This window comes from Actinia tenebrosa, unplaced genomic scaffold, assembly GCF_029948245.1.
Source record: "Actinia tenebrosa isolate PJP-AT-01 unplaced genomic scaffold, QUT_ActTen_1.0 PGA_scaffold11__36_contigs__length_13525064, whole genome shotgun sequence".
NCBI lineage: Eukaryota > Metazoa > Cnidaria > Anthozoa > Actiniaria > Actiniidae > Actinia > Actinia tenebrosa.
Window position 1 is genome coordinate 484,742 of NW_028292571.1, and position 18,376 is coordinate 503,117.

Consider the following 18,376-nt stretch of genomic DNA (forward strand, 5'->3'; position numbering starts at 1 on the left):
CTCGTGAAATAATCAAAAGTAAACTGACTCGCTTGAGCCACGAGTTAGACTACGGATTACCACTCGATCAAAACCCGTTATCGCAGCCCCTGAAAACCTCACTGTTAGCCCCTAGTATAATGCACTTAAATATTGCTCCCTTTGGAACTTCTCTGAATAATAATGTCACAGCTATGAATTACGGAAAAGTTGGACAAGTTAACATCGAATCTGAGGCTAAAGGGAAACCCATCGTTCGTGTGCCATGTAAATTTCTGTTGTGAGTGATAAGGTTTAAGAATTGATCATTTTTGATCAAAATCAGTTCCCTTGATGCAGGGAAAACCGAAGTTGATTCGATTCAGTGCGAGAATTCGTACGCTCGATTATTAGTCGGGATCGCGTGGACGTGTACTCGAAATTCTAGGGTTATACGAGTTATGGTTAAAGCTAATATTGTGGCAAGCAGACCCCAGGTAACCCTGAAGATATTTATGGCTACTGGCTTTCTCAGAAATTTAACCTACATAAACAAACTAGGTTTTTTGAGCTTACCAGCCAATATATCGTCGTTTATGAAAGAAAGTAGAGATGTGTTAATAACACATCCAATGGTATAAATAGATCGGCAGAACATAGAAAACATGTCAAGTAGTAGAGCTAATTTCATCTCACATTTCCAAGTCGTGATCCCAGCGGCTGATACATCAATATAACTCTACTAATATCCCGCCAGCAGTAGGATTTTTCTCTTCGCCCGTATTTTGACAAAAATGTAGCTATTTCATAATTAAAGTGCGCTGTTCTGGTAGTTATGGAGTAAATAGTTATGAGATTGAAGTCTGGGTGATAAAAATAGAGAACTGACATAACATGTACCAAAATGTAACATTGTCATTATTTCAGCAATATTTTCTCTATAATGAAACTACTTAAATAAGGTTATGTGCGCTACAGAATGCTATGACGGCCCCTCAACCAATCGCCTGACAACCGCCAAGACTGCCCATTATTTCAACTTTTAGCATACGATAAAGAATGTAAAAAATTACACAAATCGCCCGAGCGAAAGATTGATAAAACAACGCGTCATTACCAGCAACTCTATTAAAAACCCTGCCTTGTGATTGGTGGACGATCTGTGACATATATTAGCATTTACAAATCTGTCACTCGAAACGTAAACATAGAATACAGACAGTTTTTGTTCAAGCGTGGCTTCCGATGATTTGTAGCTGTTTCTCTGATCCCAATATAATGTGATCCTTTCATAGAAATTTATAGAATACCAATGAACATCTCATGTTTGCCAAGAACAGTCTGAAAACAGGCTTGTTTAACGGTATTCGACTCAGGTCATCAAATCATCGTGGGTTTTACAAAAGACAAAATGAAAAAAAAAGACAGCGGTTATATCGTTCCATGCTACTGATGAGAAGCGGATGGGAATCGGATGAGAATACTTGTAGAAGACTTCTTATTGATCCTGTGACTACCGACAACTGCGTGTACTTAATTCGTGAATTTTGAGAGACTTTCAGAAACCTAAAACCAGGAGGCTAAGCTACAGAAGCCTGGAATCAGTAGCCAATGCATCTTTTTTGTACATTTTCCTCTAGCCTCTTGTATTTCAACTGGTAGTCGCTATTTTTTATAGAATAAATCAGTATCAGCACAAAATAGGAATTAACTGTCTGGTTCGAATTAAACTGAAAGATCTTTTTCCGACCATAAACACATAAAAACCCGAAAAAAACTGCGATTATTGTACATCCATGTAGTGAGAATCGTTGTTATAGTAACATAGCTAGGTGCTACCTTAATCTTTATACCTAGCTGCGACATTAGTGTGAGTCGAGATGGTGGAATTACTAATTCTTCTTGGTTTACTTGGCTTAATCTCAGGATCTTTCGCATTGGGAGTTTCATTTGTTCACTGCCTTCGGGAAAATACAGTATTGCTGTGCTACGTATAGATTTGATCGTCTGCATGATCAGATCGAACTTAGACACTACACTGGCAAGTTTATAAAAGATCATCTCAACAGGCGTGTGGCAAGTTTGAAGAAAGTTCATGGAACTGATTAAGTAAAGAGCTTAGTTTTCCAATGTTGTACCACCAGTTGTACAATTAAGCTGATGAAGATTCGAAAACGACTAAATTTTAGCTCAGTACAGGATCGTCTGCAGCAGCCAAAAATATGTTTGGATATGCATGATGCCGGAAAAATATGCGTGTGGATCTTCAAACGTAGACTGCAATATTATTAAACTTTCATGTATTTTGCTTTTAGTGAAAATTGCTTTTATTTATTTTGATATTAACTAAAACATTCAAGTTAGAAAACAAAACATTCAACTGTACCCACTATAGAATCATATTAAACTTCTTCTTCTCGAGAGATTTTCTTTCGAGCTGAGCTATGATTGTAGCCCGATCAGTTATAGTTTGAACATTTGGTATTATTTGAGAGTGACTCCCGGGTTCACAAGCTATTCTTCGCCAAGAATTCTGCTGTATCAGCAATTGCAAATTGATACTATCTAGAAGAAGAAAGCCGAAAGAAAAAGAACTGCATAGACGAAGACCTCGTCATGAAGGGCTGCACCGGCGTGATGTACTCTCTGATGGGGCCGGCTTGTCACCTATTTCATCTATTCTTGCCTCAATCAGATTTTGATTTTCGTCTCTTTGTTCAGTACTCATAGATGCCTTCTGCAAACAATGTGGTAAAAACAAGAAAGCAATAATTAGATGCAGTTTTTCGATGCCGTTCATGCGAATAGTGTCAGATATAAGGTTCTCGTTTTAAAACGCATTCAGAACTCTAGATAGTAAGTTTTAGATTATAAAACGTAAATGAAGCCACAGAGGTAGACTATTTGGTAAAAACGAGATCTAATGGAATTGACCACTAATAGGAGGACGGTTGAATAAAGCCTTGGCCTAACAGGTTAATACAACCCACTATTATAGTCCCCTTGACAGTTCCTTGTGCTATTTTGAAAGGTAACCTATATATCAAAGCTAGACGGCAGCGGTGACTTGGCCAAGATCTGAACTCAATACCTTATGCGCGGATCGAAACGCATTATTTTCATCAGCGATGGCAGAAAAATGGTAAGACTTTTTTCTTGCGCTTCGCATGCGCTAGCTCACGTTTGTGTACATACGCACATACTTGTTCATATTTTGTAAATAACCTGAGTCTACCTTTTCCATAGTCTGTATCTCTCTCCACATGATCAATTCTCTCGTAACATCCAAGCCTTGTGAGGTGAGATCAGCCATTGGCAAAATAACATCTCCTATAACCTTTTGTCTTGAATATTCATCAAACGCCATGACGCTGAACTGAAGACACTGTAATTGTAAATCCTCGTAGCTCATCTCGAACTCGTAAGAATTCTTACGCGTTCTTCTCACTACTTGCTTCCTTGCATCTTTATGCACCGTTGGCGACAACTCAACTGCGGAGAAGACTCCCGTCTCCGAGAGAAATGAAGCTTCGGGCACTGATTCCTCAAGGTATACATCGTGCACTAGATTACCTTTGCCGAGATGCTTGGATTCAAGTAATTCAACCATCAAAGCAGATCTGTAAAAAAATAATTAGAAATACAATAGTACCACTATACGAGAGAAGAATATACCCTGTACCATATTATGCCTACGAGAACATATCCCCATACCATGCAGAATACTACTATACTGACGAGAGAAGGATAAGGGTGTACTGACCCTACTACCATATTATACCTACCAGAAAATATCCCCATACCATGCAGAATACTACTATACTGACGAGAGAAGGATAAGGGTGTACTGACCCTACTACCATATTGTACCTACCAGAACATACCCATACCATGCAGAATACTACTATACTGACGAGAGAAGGATAAGGATGTACTGACCCTACTACCATATTATACCTACCAGAACATACCCATACCATGCAGAATACTACTATACGGCAAATATAGATAAGGATACCCGAGAAGCAAAAGGAACGCGTTGCTACGTCTGGTGTTTCTCAACTTGCTTCTCTGGCCGCTCTGCAGCTCCCAAAGAGTTAATAGTGCAATACAAAGACATGCGCGCGTGTTTTATAATGAGTAAATATGAAACGCATGTCTGTACTGCGTTGTAGAGCACAAGAGAGTATATCTCGGGGTGCTGCCGTAGAGCACGAGAAACAACCTCAGACGCACAAGTTGTACTCGATTGTTTTTCTTGGTTTTCGAGTGACAGGCCCCAGAGTGTTTATATCGCAATACATAATCATAAGCAGCCGTCACGTACATTATTTTTATAAAATATTTTTAACGGTTTTTTTTGCGCAAGTGTGTCCTATGATATAAACACGTTAGCCAGCCAATCAGCGCGCGCGTTATAGAAAATATAATAAATCCCGCTCACTCATTGGTCACGATTTACGTCTTATGCTGTTATACTGATATTCACTCCGAGTCTTTGAGCGATATTCACTTCGCCTTCGGTGAATAATTGTTAACTATCATATATAACCGACTAGCATCCTGGGCCCGGTCGTACGAAGGATGCCGGTGGATAGTGCTATCCGACGGATAAATCCTTATAGTCCTTCGACAACCAAACACACCATAAATTAGCTCTTTCTCTTATAATTATTAATTTAGCTTTAACTTTCTTTTCATTACTCATTAATATTACTCCTGTGAATACTTACTAAATATTTATGTGTGTGTGAATCAATAAAAATATTATGTTAATGTTATCCAGTAGATAGATTTATTTGATAACAACATCGACTTATCCACTGGATAAGGATTTATCCATCAGATACCACACTATCAACCCTTTGTACAACCGGGCCCGGGCAAGAATTAGCCTGGGTGCATCTGAACACAAACTGTTGGTTGGGTTCGTCTGCGAATCAGCGAACCAGGTGAACATACAGTCACACTGGTTCGAGTAACGATAAGGCAGGCCATGAGAAGGCGCACGTAAGAATGCGAGTATAGGGATTAACCAATCACAATTTAGTACATATATCTAGAAACACTGCTGGGGGTCTAGAACAAGAACTCTTGTCGGTGATTCGCATACGAACCTAACCAACAGTTTGTGTTCGGATGCACGCAGGCCGTAGGAAATAATGGAACAAATGCAACGCATTTTTACCTTCTCGCGATATATTTAACAGAAAATTTCAGCTGTGGGTTTTCGATCTGCTAAGAAAGACAAATACTTATTAATTATTGTTTTTTTTTTGTTGTTGTTGTTGTTGATATATTTATTATTTATTTTAGACGTGAGTTGCTGAAATAAGTTGCTGCAAATAAGAAATGAGTTGCTGCAGTTAGACGAGTTGCTGCAAATAAGAAACGAGCTGCTGCATGTAGACGAATTGCTGCATCTTAGACGAGAATTGCTGCAAGTCAGTGCTGCAATTAAGAAACGATTTGCTCAGTGCATGTTAGACGAGATCCTACAAATAAAATACGAATTGCTGCATGTTTGACGAATTCTTGCAAATAAGAAACAAGTTGCATCCAATTGAGACTGGGTTTTACTACTCTTCCCAGTAGACCAAGGCAGTCGTGATTTTTACATGGCCTCCGTAGCGTCCTCAGCGTCTGTTATGTTAACCGCAAGTGCATTTCAAATCGTCCATGTGATGTCAATGTAGTGCCACGTGTAGTACACCACGCACTTGACTGCACTTCGAACACTTAGTCCAAAAAACTTGTCCACGTGGTACAAGTTTTTGGTTTTACGATATTAATATTGAGCAAGAATACAATCGTCGTGTCATATCGTTCCACTAAAATTGGTAAACCGCGAACGAAAAAAATCCAAAAATTGGCGGAAAGTAAATGGGCTTAGACAATATGTCAAGATTATGAATAAAAGTAATTGTGAATTTCCAAAGATGAGGAAAATGTATTAGTCCCCCCCCCCCCCCCCCTCCTCCCCCACCTCCTTGTGATTGATAAACTCCCAATCCAAAAGCACCGAAAAAACCCCCTGTTGGCTTATATATGATATGATATATATGATAACAAAATATTTTCTTGATAATATGGCTAGCTGTTTGTGTTTTTTGTTATTCTAAACTTACCTCGCTGACCTTTTTTCGTTTAGGTTTTGGAGTAGAAAACTTGGGTCCCAAATTATCCAAAGAAGGTTGTACCTGAATATCGACCATGTGACCTATATAGCTTGGAACCCAAAATGGCATGCTTTCAATGACCGGTACGCGATTTTTTCTCAACTCACTTGGAAGGGGTAACTGAAGGATTTGATTATTCTTGAGTTTCTGTCTTTTGTACATGGCATACAAAGAGAACAAGATACAACACAAGAAAATACAAATGAATACTGCTACTACATCCACAACGAACGCTTTCATGTTGTCGTGCTCAGTACTCTGTCGTCTATCAACACTGCTACCGACTGCATGATAGAAAGAAAGAAAGAAAAACGTTGGAATAAATAAATGATAATGCTAAATCTGCTAAAAACTGAAAAAAATATAATAAGTTTATTTGTTTACTTCTTTTGAAAGTAAACGGCGCGGAATTTTCGGTCACTAATGAGGCAACCTTTTTAAAGTAACATTTTAAATAACTTGAGACAATATAACAGACTTTATCTATTGAGAAAAGCAGCAGAACTCCCAGTAACCCTCGTGCATGGTGGTTTCCCGTTTGTCTGTTTTTTCTAATCCCAACCTAAACTTGTTTACTTAGCGGCAAACACGTGCAAAATGCCCAGCTCTATTGCTCCCTTATGCAATGCACGCGCCCAACATAACAGTAGGAACAGCTTAAGAACGTTACACTAGTTGCTGTTCTTCATTCAGTATTAATAGCTTTACCAAACAAAGCTCCATTATAGTAAAATTCTTCACCTTTTCTTTTCCTTTCTTCAAAACCTTCCTTCAAATTTCCACGCGGAGTGTTCAATGAACGGTGGCCACAGGACGGTGTGATGCTTGAGTGTGTTGTTCAGTTCTCGTGTCGATAATTTCAGCAAATTTACACGTGCAGAGGAAACAATTACTGCTAATTATCAGGTGATAAATATAAAAAAATAACTTTGCAAATCGAAAAAAAATGTTTTTACTACATTAAGTGTGCTTTTCAGGTCTTTAGTATTAAATCGAACGCGTCTACTCGGAGTACATTCTTGCAAGTGCTCCATCGGAAGTTTTTTTGAAATTCTTGAAAAAACTAACACTTTTTGGAAAGGAATCGTTTGCATTCTTGCATCCACAAGGTCTTGCTGTTTCAATTTTATCAATGTCAATTTGAACTAACAGCTGCATTGTGCCAAATAGGATATACCAGGCGACATGTACTGCACTCGTTCTGATACAGGAGACTATTGATTGCAATGCCCAAAAACTGGTCCATAAAATGCAAACCAGAAAGCCTCCCGGCAAAAAGACTCAAATAATGGTTTGCTATTTCACCAATCTCCACCCCCAAAATGAAATAACAAGAGTCACCAGATCCATGAGGTTGTCCGATGGAGGCCATTAGGTGCTATGCGATGGGTCGATTATTCCAAGATCCATAATACTTCTTTTTACAGTTCCATTCAGTGACCACGAATAATAGTTCCTAGCCGAGGCTGGAGTTACCGCGCATGATAAACTGTAGTTTTGCTATGCGCAGAAACTCCAGCCTCGGCTAAGAACTATTATTCGTGGACACTGAATGGAACTGTAAAATGGAGTATTAACTGGAATGACTCTAATGTCCTTGTAACTATATATTTCAGCAAGAAAAGTTTAGACTACACCATGAATTGCATTCATCGCTATTTTACTTTCTTAATGAGAACAATATTCTCGGTCAGGGAAAGGGACATGGCTTGCCATCCCCCAGGCCCTTGAATTAACAATATGTAACAGACATCATCCCCTGTCTTCCCATTACAGTGTAACCTTTGTATCATGCATTGAAGGAATAGAAAACGTGCGAACGTGCTGTGTGGATATATAAAGCACGCGGGGGCTGGCAGAACACGAGAGAAGTGTTATAGGAGGAGCACGACGCGTAGCGTCATCTCATCTCATCTCATCTCATCCCTTTGTATTCTATCTTATCTATTCGTGATCAGTCCATCTTTTTAAAATTAAAACTATTCTCAGTAGTAATATTTACAATGGTTGTCACCATCAAAATATCATGGTGTATATTTTTCTCTTTTGTTGCTACTCCAAAAAAAGTATACCTACATCAACTTTATTTCAGTGAATATTCTTGGACGTTTTCGACTAATCGTACTTTAACCTAGTATCCCGCAAACAGTGATGTGGCGCGCGACAACAATCTTTAGCAATATACCAGTTTCACGTTTAGTTTTGTTATATTCACATCACTGCAGGCTCGTTGATGCCAACTGCACCTAGCAACGGCAAGACTATTTAATAACCAAACCAAAGCCCAAATGTCCAACGAGTCAATAGCCCATGAGGCCGAATGTGCTATTGACTTGTAGACTATGAGGGCCATAGGTCTAATTGCTTTAGTATATACCTACTAATCGGTCAAATAAATGGATACAAAATATTTCGAAATAAGGTTGAAATAGAGTTTTTTTTTTTTTTGCGTTGTTTTGGTTTTCAAAACCGGCACATTTCACTACTAGTTAGTACGCAGTTAAGCCAATCGGAGGCGCAGCATTTATGATAGACCATAAGTAGATTTAGACTAATAGGATTTATTCCACCTATTACCAACGTACGCGGTCTATCTTTTTGCTTTGCAACGATGAGTGCCAATGATAAGACGCAATTGCGCCTTCGCTATACTTCATCCTTCACTATATATGCTGTTCGTTAACAACGTTACGATAAGGCAGCTGATCACTACCGCTGCTAAAATTCACCGTCTTCACCTCCATGCGGCTTTGTGATATTAATACACAATGTTACTTCTCGCAAAATATTAAAACCATGAGTGCCCAGGTCAGCTAAATTCACTCGTACCTCGCCAAGCATATCATGACGAGAAAGACAGTCAAATTCCATAATTTGAAAAAGAAGTTTTTGCGTTTGCAGGTCTTGATAGGAAATTTCAAATTCGTAAGTCTCAGCAAAAAGGGGGTGAAGGGTTTGCCGGATCACCTTGGAAATAAAAAGCTGTTTTCGACTTGGCACCAACTGTGTTTTGACAAACACATCGAGTGGTTCAGAATCGTTTGAAGGTAGATCTGAGGCGTTCAACAGCTTCACGACAAATGCGGATCTGCAAAACAACGTCATATTCAATATGTAAAGTTATTAAGAATAAAGAAGGAAACTAGTCGGTTGTGTCTCGTTTCGTTGCTGCTGCATTCTTCGTTTTCTTTTCAAATAATTGCAGTTGCATCAATTTTGCCCAAGCTTTTTGATAGCATTGGTTTTCCACCTGAGAGTATGCGAGTGCGACAACGTATAAACGCCTGTTTGTGAAATAATGCTGTCGAAGGAACAGTAGTCGTTTGATAGGTCTACAATAGGTGCAACGTTACTTACGTGTTGGACTCGTATTTGTACTGATAATGCATGCTAAACGTAAGTCGTCCTCTTGGAGCACCATTTTGCTGAAACCAACATTAATAGAGACAGGTGAGTGAGGGTTTTCAGAGAAAAGATTTAACCTACAACGAAAGTTCGACTATTTATCTTTTAGGGTCCAGGGCATTAACTAGAGTTGAAACATTCAGATTCGGGGTATCATAATAGACAGTGGCTGTTATATGAGGCACCATGCCGTACAGTCGATCTTAATCGTTTCCCCAGCTTTCCCTATGACATATCTATCTTGCTCCTAGTCATGCCAAAGAATCGGCTTCGCTTGACTATCTTTAGATCGTACAACATGCATGGTATTCTTTTGTTGTTGCTGCTCGCGGAAAGAAGCATACATACATAGTTTATTTAAACACGGTGAAATCATCAGTAGAAAATACATTGGTAATAAAATATCTCAATTTATAGTACCCTCAACAAAATTACTCGGCTCTGATTGGTCGAGAGAGGAGTACAATTATAGCGTTAATTGTACTCCGTAGGAGTACCGAATTAAGTCGCTATGGCAACACGGCCAAAACAATATCAAAACAATTATTTTCTATCATTTTGTACTTAAAAAACATATAAATAAATTTTAAAACCGTAAGAACTAATCTTTTTTATGCATTTCAGTTGCGCGATGGACTGAAAATCGGCCGCCAAATAGACAAAGATGAACGGCGTCTCTTCGCATTTTTTACTGAAATTTTGTTGAGTGAACTATAAACAAAAAATCGTATGATCTTCTCGTACAATTTGGAAGGCTCGTGCAATTACAAGAACTTTCAAAGCATTACGAGTGTCTATTAATTTCCAAATTGTACTCGAGATCATGCGATTTCATATACAAATCTACCTATGAAAACTAAACTAAGTAAAATACTGTTTTACATGATTGCCGTGTAGGAATCCAATGCCATTTACTTATAAATATTTGTCATTTCGTTTTTAAATTGCTTTAAATTGCTGCATGGATGGGGAGAAGAGAGACGGATGGAGTAAGAGTATCCAACTGGTTTGATTTACCTGTCCCATTTCCATAGGCATAGGTTGTACTATAGTTGTCTTGGTGATGGGTAACGTGTCTTTTCTCTTCGGTAACCACATACTCATGACATCTTTTCTTCTTTCTCTTTTTCTTTGTTTATTCAGTTTTTCTTCTCTTTCTTGGTTTCTTTCCATGGTTTTCGTGGGTGAGTACAGCCTCTTTGCGGCTTTGCCAGGGCTTGAAGGCGTCAGAACGATCCTGGGAGGTGTCAATCCATTGCTTTTCGTGGCTAGCCTACTATAGGTTGATGATCTGTTGTACACTCGATAAGCAACATAAGCCACCAATACTATGACCACAACACTAACACCTACATACACGGCGATCAAGTAAGGGTGCATCGTATCTCGGAGCTGGGGAAACAAACAGAGGGGATTAGGTTTGTATGATCAAGAGAAAGTTAGTGCTAAAAACAGCAATAAATGGTTTTTGTTCTAAAAACTATGATAATGAGGTTAATAAAAGGATCTTCATTGGTGTTAGATTTTCAAAAATCTTTTGCTTTATGATTGACTAGTTACCCACCATCATATTAGGATCCCAGCCTCTTTTATTACATGAAAAGTGACGCGGAGTGTCAGACCAACGGCGCAGGAAATACGTTAACATTGTGTAGAGACGGTGTATTTTTGTTTCTATCAAGCATGTACCAATGTATGTAATGTATGTAATTAAGAAGTCGTTGGTCGTTGTTGCTGACAGGCTACGTCATTGTGTTTTTATTTAGCGTCAATAGTGACGTTGGGCCACTGTTGCCACTGGTGCGGTCAATTTATCATTCATGATACTGAGCCACAAGGCCAATAACGGCTACATAAAGTAGGATCAGATTCCTCTTTGTGGCGGTTCCAAAAACATCAGAATATAGATTAAAGTTACAACCGGGAAAAAGAAATAACAAAATTAAAGTTCTTGGAATTCAAAATGTGGGAACGAGATGTTTGAGAACATGCCGAGACACGACAGGAGAAATCGCAATATAATGTGATTAGTTCTAAGACCGATTCTCCATATTCGTTCAGAGGGAGATGTCTGACTTTAACAGCACTTTGCTTGGAAGGAAGTATGTCAATGATCAGCAATGTTAATCGTGGCGCCATCTCACCGAGATGACTTCTAAGTTTTAGCATTATCTAAATTATCTTATTAACGTTTCACTAAACATGTTCACCGCCTTTTAGTGCTCTATAGTCTCGACGTTGCATACCTTGAAACTAAAAAGACAAAACCGGCCAAAGGCCAATATCACAAAGTACAATTACAAAGGGTTTTATGTCCTAATATTAATTGTATTCCTTGATATTTCTCCTTCCTTCGCTAGTTTCATGATAAGAGGTTCCAAACCTTTTAAATTTACTTTTCCGCACAAAAATCGAGATTCTTCACGGAAACTGGTCTCGTCGTCACTGTAGACCTGCTAAATCCTGTCTTATACAGGGACCGCAGAGCCGGGGGGAGGGGGGGGGGGGGGGCTAGGGAAGCTGCAGCCCTCCCCCCTTTTTGCGCGCCAAAAATACGAATATATATGAAATGAAAACGTTTTCCCCCCTGAAATTTGATTCAATATGCTTAATTTTCAAATGCCAGCCCAATTTTCAATATGCTCCGCGGTCCCCGCTGTTATATAAAAACATTCTAAACGTTACGAAACTCTCTTTATGAAACGATAGTATATTCCAAACTCTAAGGAATACCAGCTATTGAGTACAATAAATTTTCTCGAAAGATGTTGAATACGCGAATAGGAAAATAAAATGAGAAAAACCGCAACCTTCGAAATCTTTCAGGAAAGCATTTGCTCGGCTTTTGAACCTTTCGTCCTTGATTAAATTAAGCGTATACAGACCTTAAGGTGTCTAAGTAGTATTTTGTTGACGGAACGAGATCAAAAAGGCAAGAAATCAGAAAGAAGCGCCTTCTACAATCATCTAGGACTAAACTAACTGGAATCCGTCACTCAAGATACGATCCAAAAACCGCACTTGAATATTGACTGCAGTTGTATGAGTGGCGGTTCAGAAAAGAAGATCTTTATCGACCTATAACCAATACTGAAAGTGCCTAATATTACTTGGCCAAAAAAGATGAAAATAATTCAAAATCCCTCATTTGCTAAAGTGCTCGAGGTGTTCAAATGCTCCCCATACAAATATCAATAAAGTACTTGCCGGTCAATACTTTGCATTAACAGCATCCAAACCTAAATCTATTAAATATGTACGTCTACTTCTAAGTAATGACTGAAGATGTTCTGTTCATATAGTAAAGGTTTTTCTACGTCCGACGTTTTCTAGATACTGGCACATTACTATATTACAAGGTGCTAGTGCTTTATATGCCCATGTTTTGTAGACCTGCAAGTTTGATAATCATCTTTACGCGATTATGACGTCCAAGAATGACCAATTTTTGAGCAGTGTATGCCACACGGCACGCTTGCTTGTTACGCGACATCACCGCTGTCACAACCCACGTGATGTCAGACGGCACTTGCTAGTTGCACGACATTACCGCTGTCACAACCCACGTGATGTCAGACGGCACTTGCTAGTTGCACGACATCACCGCTGTCACAACCCACGTGATGTCACACGGCACTTGCTTGTTGCACGACATCACCGCTGTCACAACCCACGTGATGTCAGACGGCACTTGCTTGTTGCATGACATCACCGCTGTCACAACCCACGTGATGTCACACGGCACTTGCTTGTTGCACGACATCACCGCTGTCACAACCCACGTGACGTCACACGGCACTTGCTTGTTGCACGACATCACCGCTGTCACAACCCACGTGACGTCACACGGCATTTGCTTGTTGCACGACATCTACCGCTGTCACAACCCACGTGACGTCACACGGCATTTGCATTGTTGCACGACAATAACATGATGACTATGTGACAGGTAATACGGGAAACGTTCTAACGTCTGACCGTATAATATGTCCAACATACAACTATGAAGTTAAGACGTCAATCTGCACACAAAACCGAGGGAAGATATGCAACAAAACAATATGTTCATCTCACACTGAGTTTGACTATACCTTAAATATATCTTTAAATACGGACCTTGAGATTTTCATTTTCTCACTATTTTGCTTACGTCAACACTTTCAGTTTAGTTGTATGGACCTGCTGTCTTTCTTTATTAAGCAAAATGCTGAGTGCGTAAATAAAAATAATGAAATGGAAGCACTATAGGCAGAGGATGAAAAAACAGGTTTTTGAGCATTCCTGGCAACTAGCCTTTGTACAAAGTACGGTTTTTGGCAAAATGTATGAAGAGAGAAACTGGGAGTACACATGTGTGTGTAACTTTTTCCAAAAACTGCAAAAGGCAAACGTACATCCCTTTTATGTCCAAATGATTCAAGCAACAATAACCAAGATTAATGTGTTACGTATTACCGGGTACCACGCGCAGTCACCCTGAGCACGCTATCACACATTCTATGAATAATTAAGGTAGTCAGCAATATCACCAGGATGTATGATAACGTCAAGTTACGGTTCTCAGAGGATCACTCAACTAAAACCAATAGTTTAACGTTTACGAGTGTTTCCACAAGTCCAAATATAGCATTTTAGAAAGTTGATGGAAGTTTTTCTTACCTATATTACCAGAGTCGCCGTTTCATGTCTTCGAATTTTGGCGGTATCTTCTTAAGTCAACAAGACCAATACTGGAAATGTTTGTGTTTTAGTTCTGTTGACGTAAGGAAAAATGTCAAAATAAAACTATTAAGCCGCTGCAATAACCGGCTTTTAAGATAAAAATGACAGATATAGAATGTACTTATTTGAATAATATTATAGATTTATTTGAATAATAATTATGTCTTTATGATCAGGCTGAATCTTCATGATTTTTATTCAGTCATAATCACTAGAATAATCAAAAATTAATACCTTCTGCATTTGAGACGACTATAATCAATAAAATCACTGACAATGTTAAAAATAATTCCGGTATCCCGGAAAACAGAAATACCAAACGAAAATCACAATACAGTTATAAGAATGACATCATTTGAAAATAAATATTTGTGAAATAAATAAAATGGCATTGAATGGAATTTCCGTTAGCCTTTTTGACTCAAAAGTCATATTCAAAATTGTTGAAGTTGAGCAGTAAAATGTGGACTACGTTCTCACGTGAAAAGAAAATTTCCATCGAAACTTTGCCTCCAACACACGAGTCAGTACTAACTTGAGCCCAAGAAAACGTCCGGAATTTGACAACTTGAGGTGCTCTCTATTATAAGAGCAGTAAACATGCGGAATTAACCAACAATAATAGTTTCAAATTCCCATCATTTGTGTATCCATATGCATACCATTTATGATCCACATTTGAGCCTTTATCAAGTTGTTCTGCATATCAAGTGTTAGATTATTATTTGAGAGGATTACATTTTTTCGAGTTTACAAGTCGTTGTTGCTAAATCGTGAATCGAGTTTAAACGTTGTTGCATGCATTTGAATTGCAAAATCATAACGTCCATATATTAATAGGTTGTTTGTGTGTCCATCAGTAGAGCAAGATTTAAAACTGACACGCTTAGCCAATCAGAAAACTTTGAAAAGCTTTTGATTGATTCACTTGACTGATGGTGGTAATGCTTAACCGCACACATTAAAACTTGTTTTGAATTTTTGTGTGTACTTCAACGGTTGCAATTTTGAAAACCTTGTTTACATTGGTTTTGACCAAACATACATATTTGTTAAGAATATGACTTTTGACGTTCAATTCCATGGGTTGACTATTATTCCTGCTCGCTATACTTCGATTGATACGTGACTAGATGGAGTAATAAAGCTCGAACAAAGATCGAAGATTAAGTGAGATTATACAGAAAGATTCAAGAAAACGAAAAGGAAAAATTAAGATTTTAGAATATTGTGATCAACTGAAGTTTTTAAACTAGTGTGCAAACCAGACATCCGTGAAAAAGCACTACTGAAACGCATCTACTGAAACACATCTGTTTCATTGGTGCTATTTTGTTCTAATTAGTTAGTACTATTTCACAGATATATCGTTTGAACTCTGATTTTTCTTCAAGTAAATTTTGGAACAATTTTGTCTCTCCAATATTTGATTTCATGGTCCAGCGTTAGAAGGGGGGTCGAACTGATGCTCTACAAGGTGAACGTGAAGCTCTTCCTAACATATAAGACTTTCTTTACTTTGTTTACTTAAACAAAAACTGGAAGTATTGTTTTCTAGAATGATGAAGACAAAGCTTGTGCCTGGTATGCTTGAGTCCTTTGTGAAAAAAAAACGGCCTTGACTTTGATGAAGAGACCTATTCTTTATTGGTTACTTTATTTCACTTTCCCGCCAAATATTCCCGCCTTTTTGATTAATGTTGTGTAGATATACTTCAGTCGAAAAAAAGGTCGCCTTCCTTAATATGTGTTTTTGTTTAGAGTTACATTTATGTATTGAAGTTTCTTTTATACCGGCACAAACGTACCATTTTGTACATAAACCTTCAGTCCAGACGCTTATAGGTTATTCAAAATATTTACTATCTTCTTTCCTTACATATAGTTTTAATGTTTTGCTGGGTTTTAAAAATCCTGTACTTAAATTACTGTTGATTTTTGCTTTTTACACCGGCATTTTTTCTCTAAACCGACACCTAATTACAAATATAACAAAAAAATGTTTTGTAAAATAGTACAAAATAACGAATAGGAATAAGTTATAGATTATGATTTTAATTCGATTTTAAAGCCCCCTAGATTGTTGAGAATATCTGTTGATCTGTAATACCAAAAATGTCAGTCTATACCTTCAAAGCCGTGAAATAATTACTCTTGTTTTACTTTAAAAATAATTAATTCCTTATTGTTATTTTGTGATTTTGTTATTTTTGTGACAACTTTCTTGCAATTAGGTGTATCTTTTTAGGCCTTTGTTTGTGTTTAACATTGATTTTTAATTGATTCTATCGTAACAACGAACAAGCAAATAAACAACACTGAGAAAAAACCGGTGAAGGAAAATCCTTCTCTCTGTTAAAGAATCGTACATATTCTAATCAAAATACATACCAGGAAGGGTTGAATAAGAAACATGGCCTCGAGGAAGAATAAGAACCATTATATAAATATCAGTTCTAATTCACTAGAGTAGCATGGTACTCGGTACCTAATAGAGCGATATTTATAGATGTACACAATTTTAATTCACTTTATAGAGAAAGTGAAAATTTCACTTTAATAGGTTGAAGAAATGTCGATGAACGTGCATTTCTCTTAACTGTTAGTCAGCTATCGTGTTTATCCAACACAATGTTGTTGTTTCAGTTCTTGACGTCCTTATCTTGCCAAATACTTTATCTGTTAATCATTCGAGCTCAACTACCTTTACAGATATAACAGATATGTAAATCAAGATTGTATTCTTTTGGATACAAGCCGTATTGTTTAATATGTCAGCAATCGAGCTTAGCAACAGGCACTGGCAAGTCCTCTGCTCGACTATGCTTCATTAACTACCGTCCTTTCTATGTCTGACAAATCGAAAACAAAATTTACCTTGACGATTTGGATTAATTTTGAGTGATATACTTGCCTTGTTCAACGACGAGTTGGACGAGAAATCTGTTAAAGAATTGTAACAGATGCTTTGGGAATCCAACACTAGAATCGCACTTACTGTCTGTACAAATACGGACGCTTTGACGAACAATGTTCCATCATGAAGTTGACGTGAAATAATGAAGTGCAAAGGCAAGTATTACAGATATGAGTGGCATGTCATCAAAGCCTACTTTAGTTCGGGGAGTCTGGTGTCAAACAACATTCCTTGGAAGGCTTACGGCTATAATGAGTCATGACCTTTGCTAGCTACAATACTATTGGTTCACCAGAACATCCGGTTGAGGTTTACATATCTTTTCTTAAATAGCTCGAATTTGATTGAATTTAATTGTTACCAACAAGAAATCTTTATAAATCTTACTTAGTACACAGATCTTCCATTTGGTGACGACAATATCCATATGATAAGGTGACAGAACGTGGCTTCCGGCTTCCTCCAGTTGAGAGCGATGACTTACAGTGGTTCAGTTCAACCTTCTTTCTTCCATATTTTTACTTTTTCAATTCTTTATGTTTGAAATATTTGTAATGGTTGTTGAACAAACACCTCTACCCATTTGGCCACATCTCTCTCAACTGTTATACTGGCATCACTTTTATTAAGAATATCGCGACTGCTCAGGCGGTCATTTCGCTGCAGTTCGTTCAACTGCATTAGGAGCTTGTTTCTTCGCAGTCCTTGTATGGATTCAAACATGGTGATGACGCAACTAGGAGGGGAGTCTAAGGATGACACTCCCACGTCACGTTGACCAAAAGATCGCAGTCAGACACCGATATAGGAAGAACCTCTTGATTTGAAGACAGGGTAGGAAGTAGAAAGTTTCACTGGCTCCCAGTTGACCAAAAATAGTCTTCAACAAAATTCTGCTAACTACATACAAAGCACTCAATGACCTCGCTCCTCACTTTATCACTGAACTACTCCAGCCTTATAAACCTACTCCCAGCCTTCGCTCCAGTAAAAGAAGCAAAAGCTAAAGATTTTTATTTTCTATGCTACTTCGTTTATGATTATTACACAGGTAGCCCAAGCTTGGTTTCTGTGGTGTCCTGTTATAAGGAAATATATGGGGATTCATCAAAATTTTTAATAAAATCATTGAAACGTGAAATAAAGCCTCGAAATTTTACCCGATCATTGAGAAATAGCACTTAGAGATTCTCTT

The 18,376-nt window shown here is 38.1% G+C and overlaps 2 protein-coding genes across 3 annotated transcripts; both read right to left on the bottom strand.

Annotated features, from left to right (window-relative positions):
• Positions 1-1,847: 1,847 nt before the first annotated feature.
• Positions 1,848-6,404, bottom strand: LOC116294474 (uncharacterized). Its single transcript, XM_089027564.1, has 4 exons — positions 6,087-6,404; positions 5,147-5,193; positions 3,194-3,578; positions 1,848-2,695 (listed from the first exon to the last, which is right to left on the bottom strand). The coding sequence occupies exons 1-4, from the start codon at positions 6,375-6,377 to the stop codon at positions 2,573-2,575; spliced, it is 846 nt and encodes a 281-aa protein (XP_088883690.1). The 5' UTR covers positions 6,378-6,404; the 3' UTR covers positions 1,848-2,572.
• A 1,376-nt stretch (positions 6,405-7,780) lies between these two features.
• LOC116294453 (synaptotagmin-1) lies at positions 7,781-17,432 on the bottom strand. Of its 2 annotated transcripts, none has more exons than XM_031702046.2 (5): positions 17,179-17,432; positions 14,202-14,295; positions 10,560-10,934; positions 9,495-9,562; positions 7,781-9,225 (listed from the first exon to the last, which is right to left on the bottom strand). In XM_031702046.2, the coding sequence occupies exons 3-5, from the start codon at positions 10,920-10,922 to the stop codon at positions 8,856-8,858; spliced, it is 801 nt and encodes a 266-aa protein (XP_031557906.1). In that variant the 5' UTR covers positions 10,923-10,934; positions 14,202-14,295; positions 17,179-17,432; the 3' UTR covers positions 7,781-8,855. The 2 variants fall into 2 exon arrangements, with proteins under 2 accessions (XP_031557906.1, XP_031557905.1); XM_031702045.2 differs by lacking the exon at positions 17,179-17,432 and adding an exon at positions 14,927-15,104.
• Positions 17,433-18,376: the final 944 nt, after the last annotated feature.

Excerpts from the sequence above, each read along its gene's own strand:
- LOC116294474 (XM_089027564.1), bottom strand. The coding sequence starts at position 6,377 with ATGAAAGCGTTCGTTGTGGATGTAGTAGCAGTATTCATTTGTATTTTC. Across the intron at positions 5,194-6,086 it reads AACGAAAAAAGGTCAGCGAG|ATCGAAAACCCACAGCTGAA; the intron begins GTAAGTTTAGAA and ends CTTTCTTAGCAG. Across the intron at positions 3,579-5,146 it reads GTTAAATATATCGCGAGAAG|ATCTGCTTTGATGGTTGAAT; the intron begins GTAAAAATGCGT and ends ATTTTTTTACAG.
- LOC116294453 (XM_031702046.2), bottom strand. The coding sequence starts at position 10,922 with ATGCACCCTTACTTGATCGCCGTGTATGTAGGTGTTAGTGTTGTGGTC. Across the intron at positions 9,563-10,559 it reads TGCCTATGGAAATGGGACAG|CAAAATGGTGCTCCAAGAGG; the intron begins GTAAATCAAACC and ends TGTTGGTTTCAG. Across the intron at positions 9,226-9,494 it reads TACAAATACGAGTCCAACAC|ATCCGCATTTGTCGTGAAGC; the intron begins GTAAGTAACGTT and ends GTTGTTTTGCAG.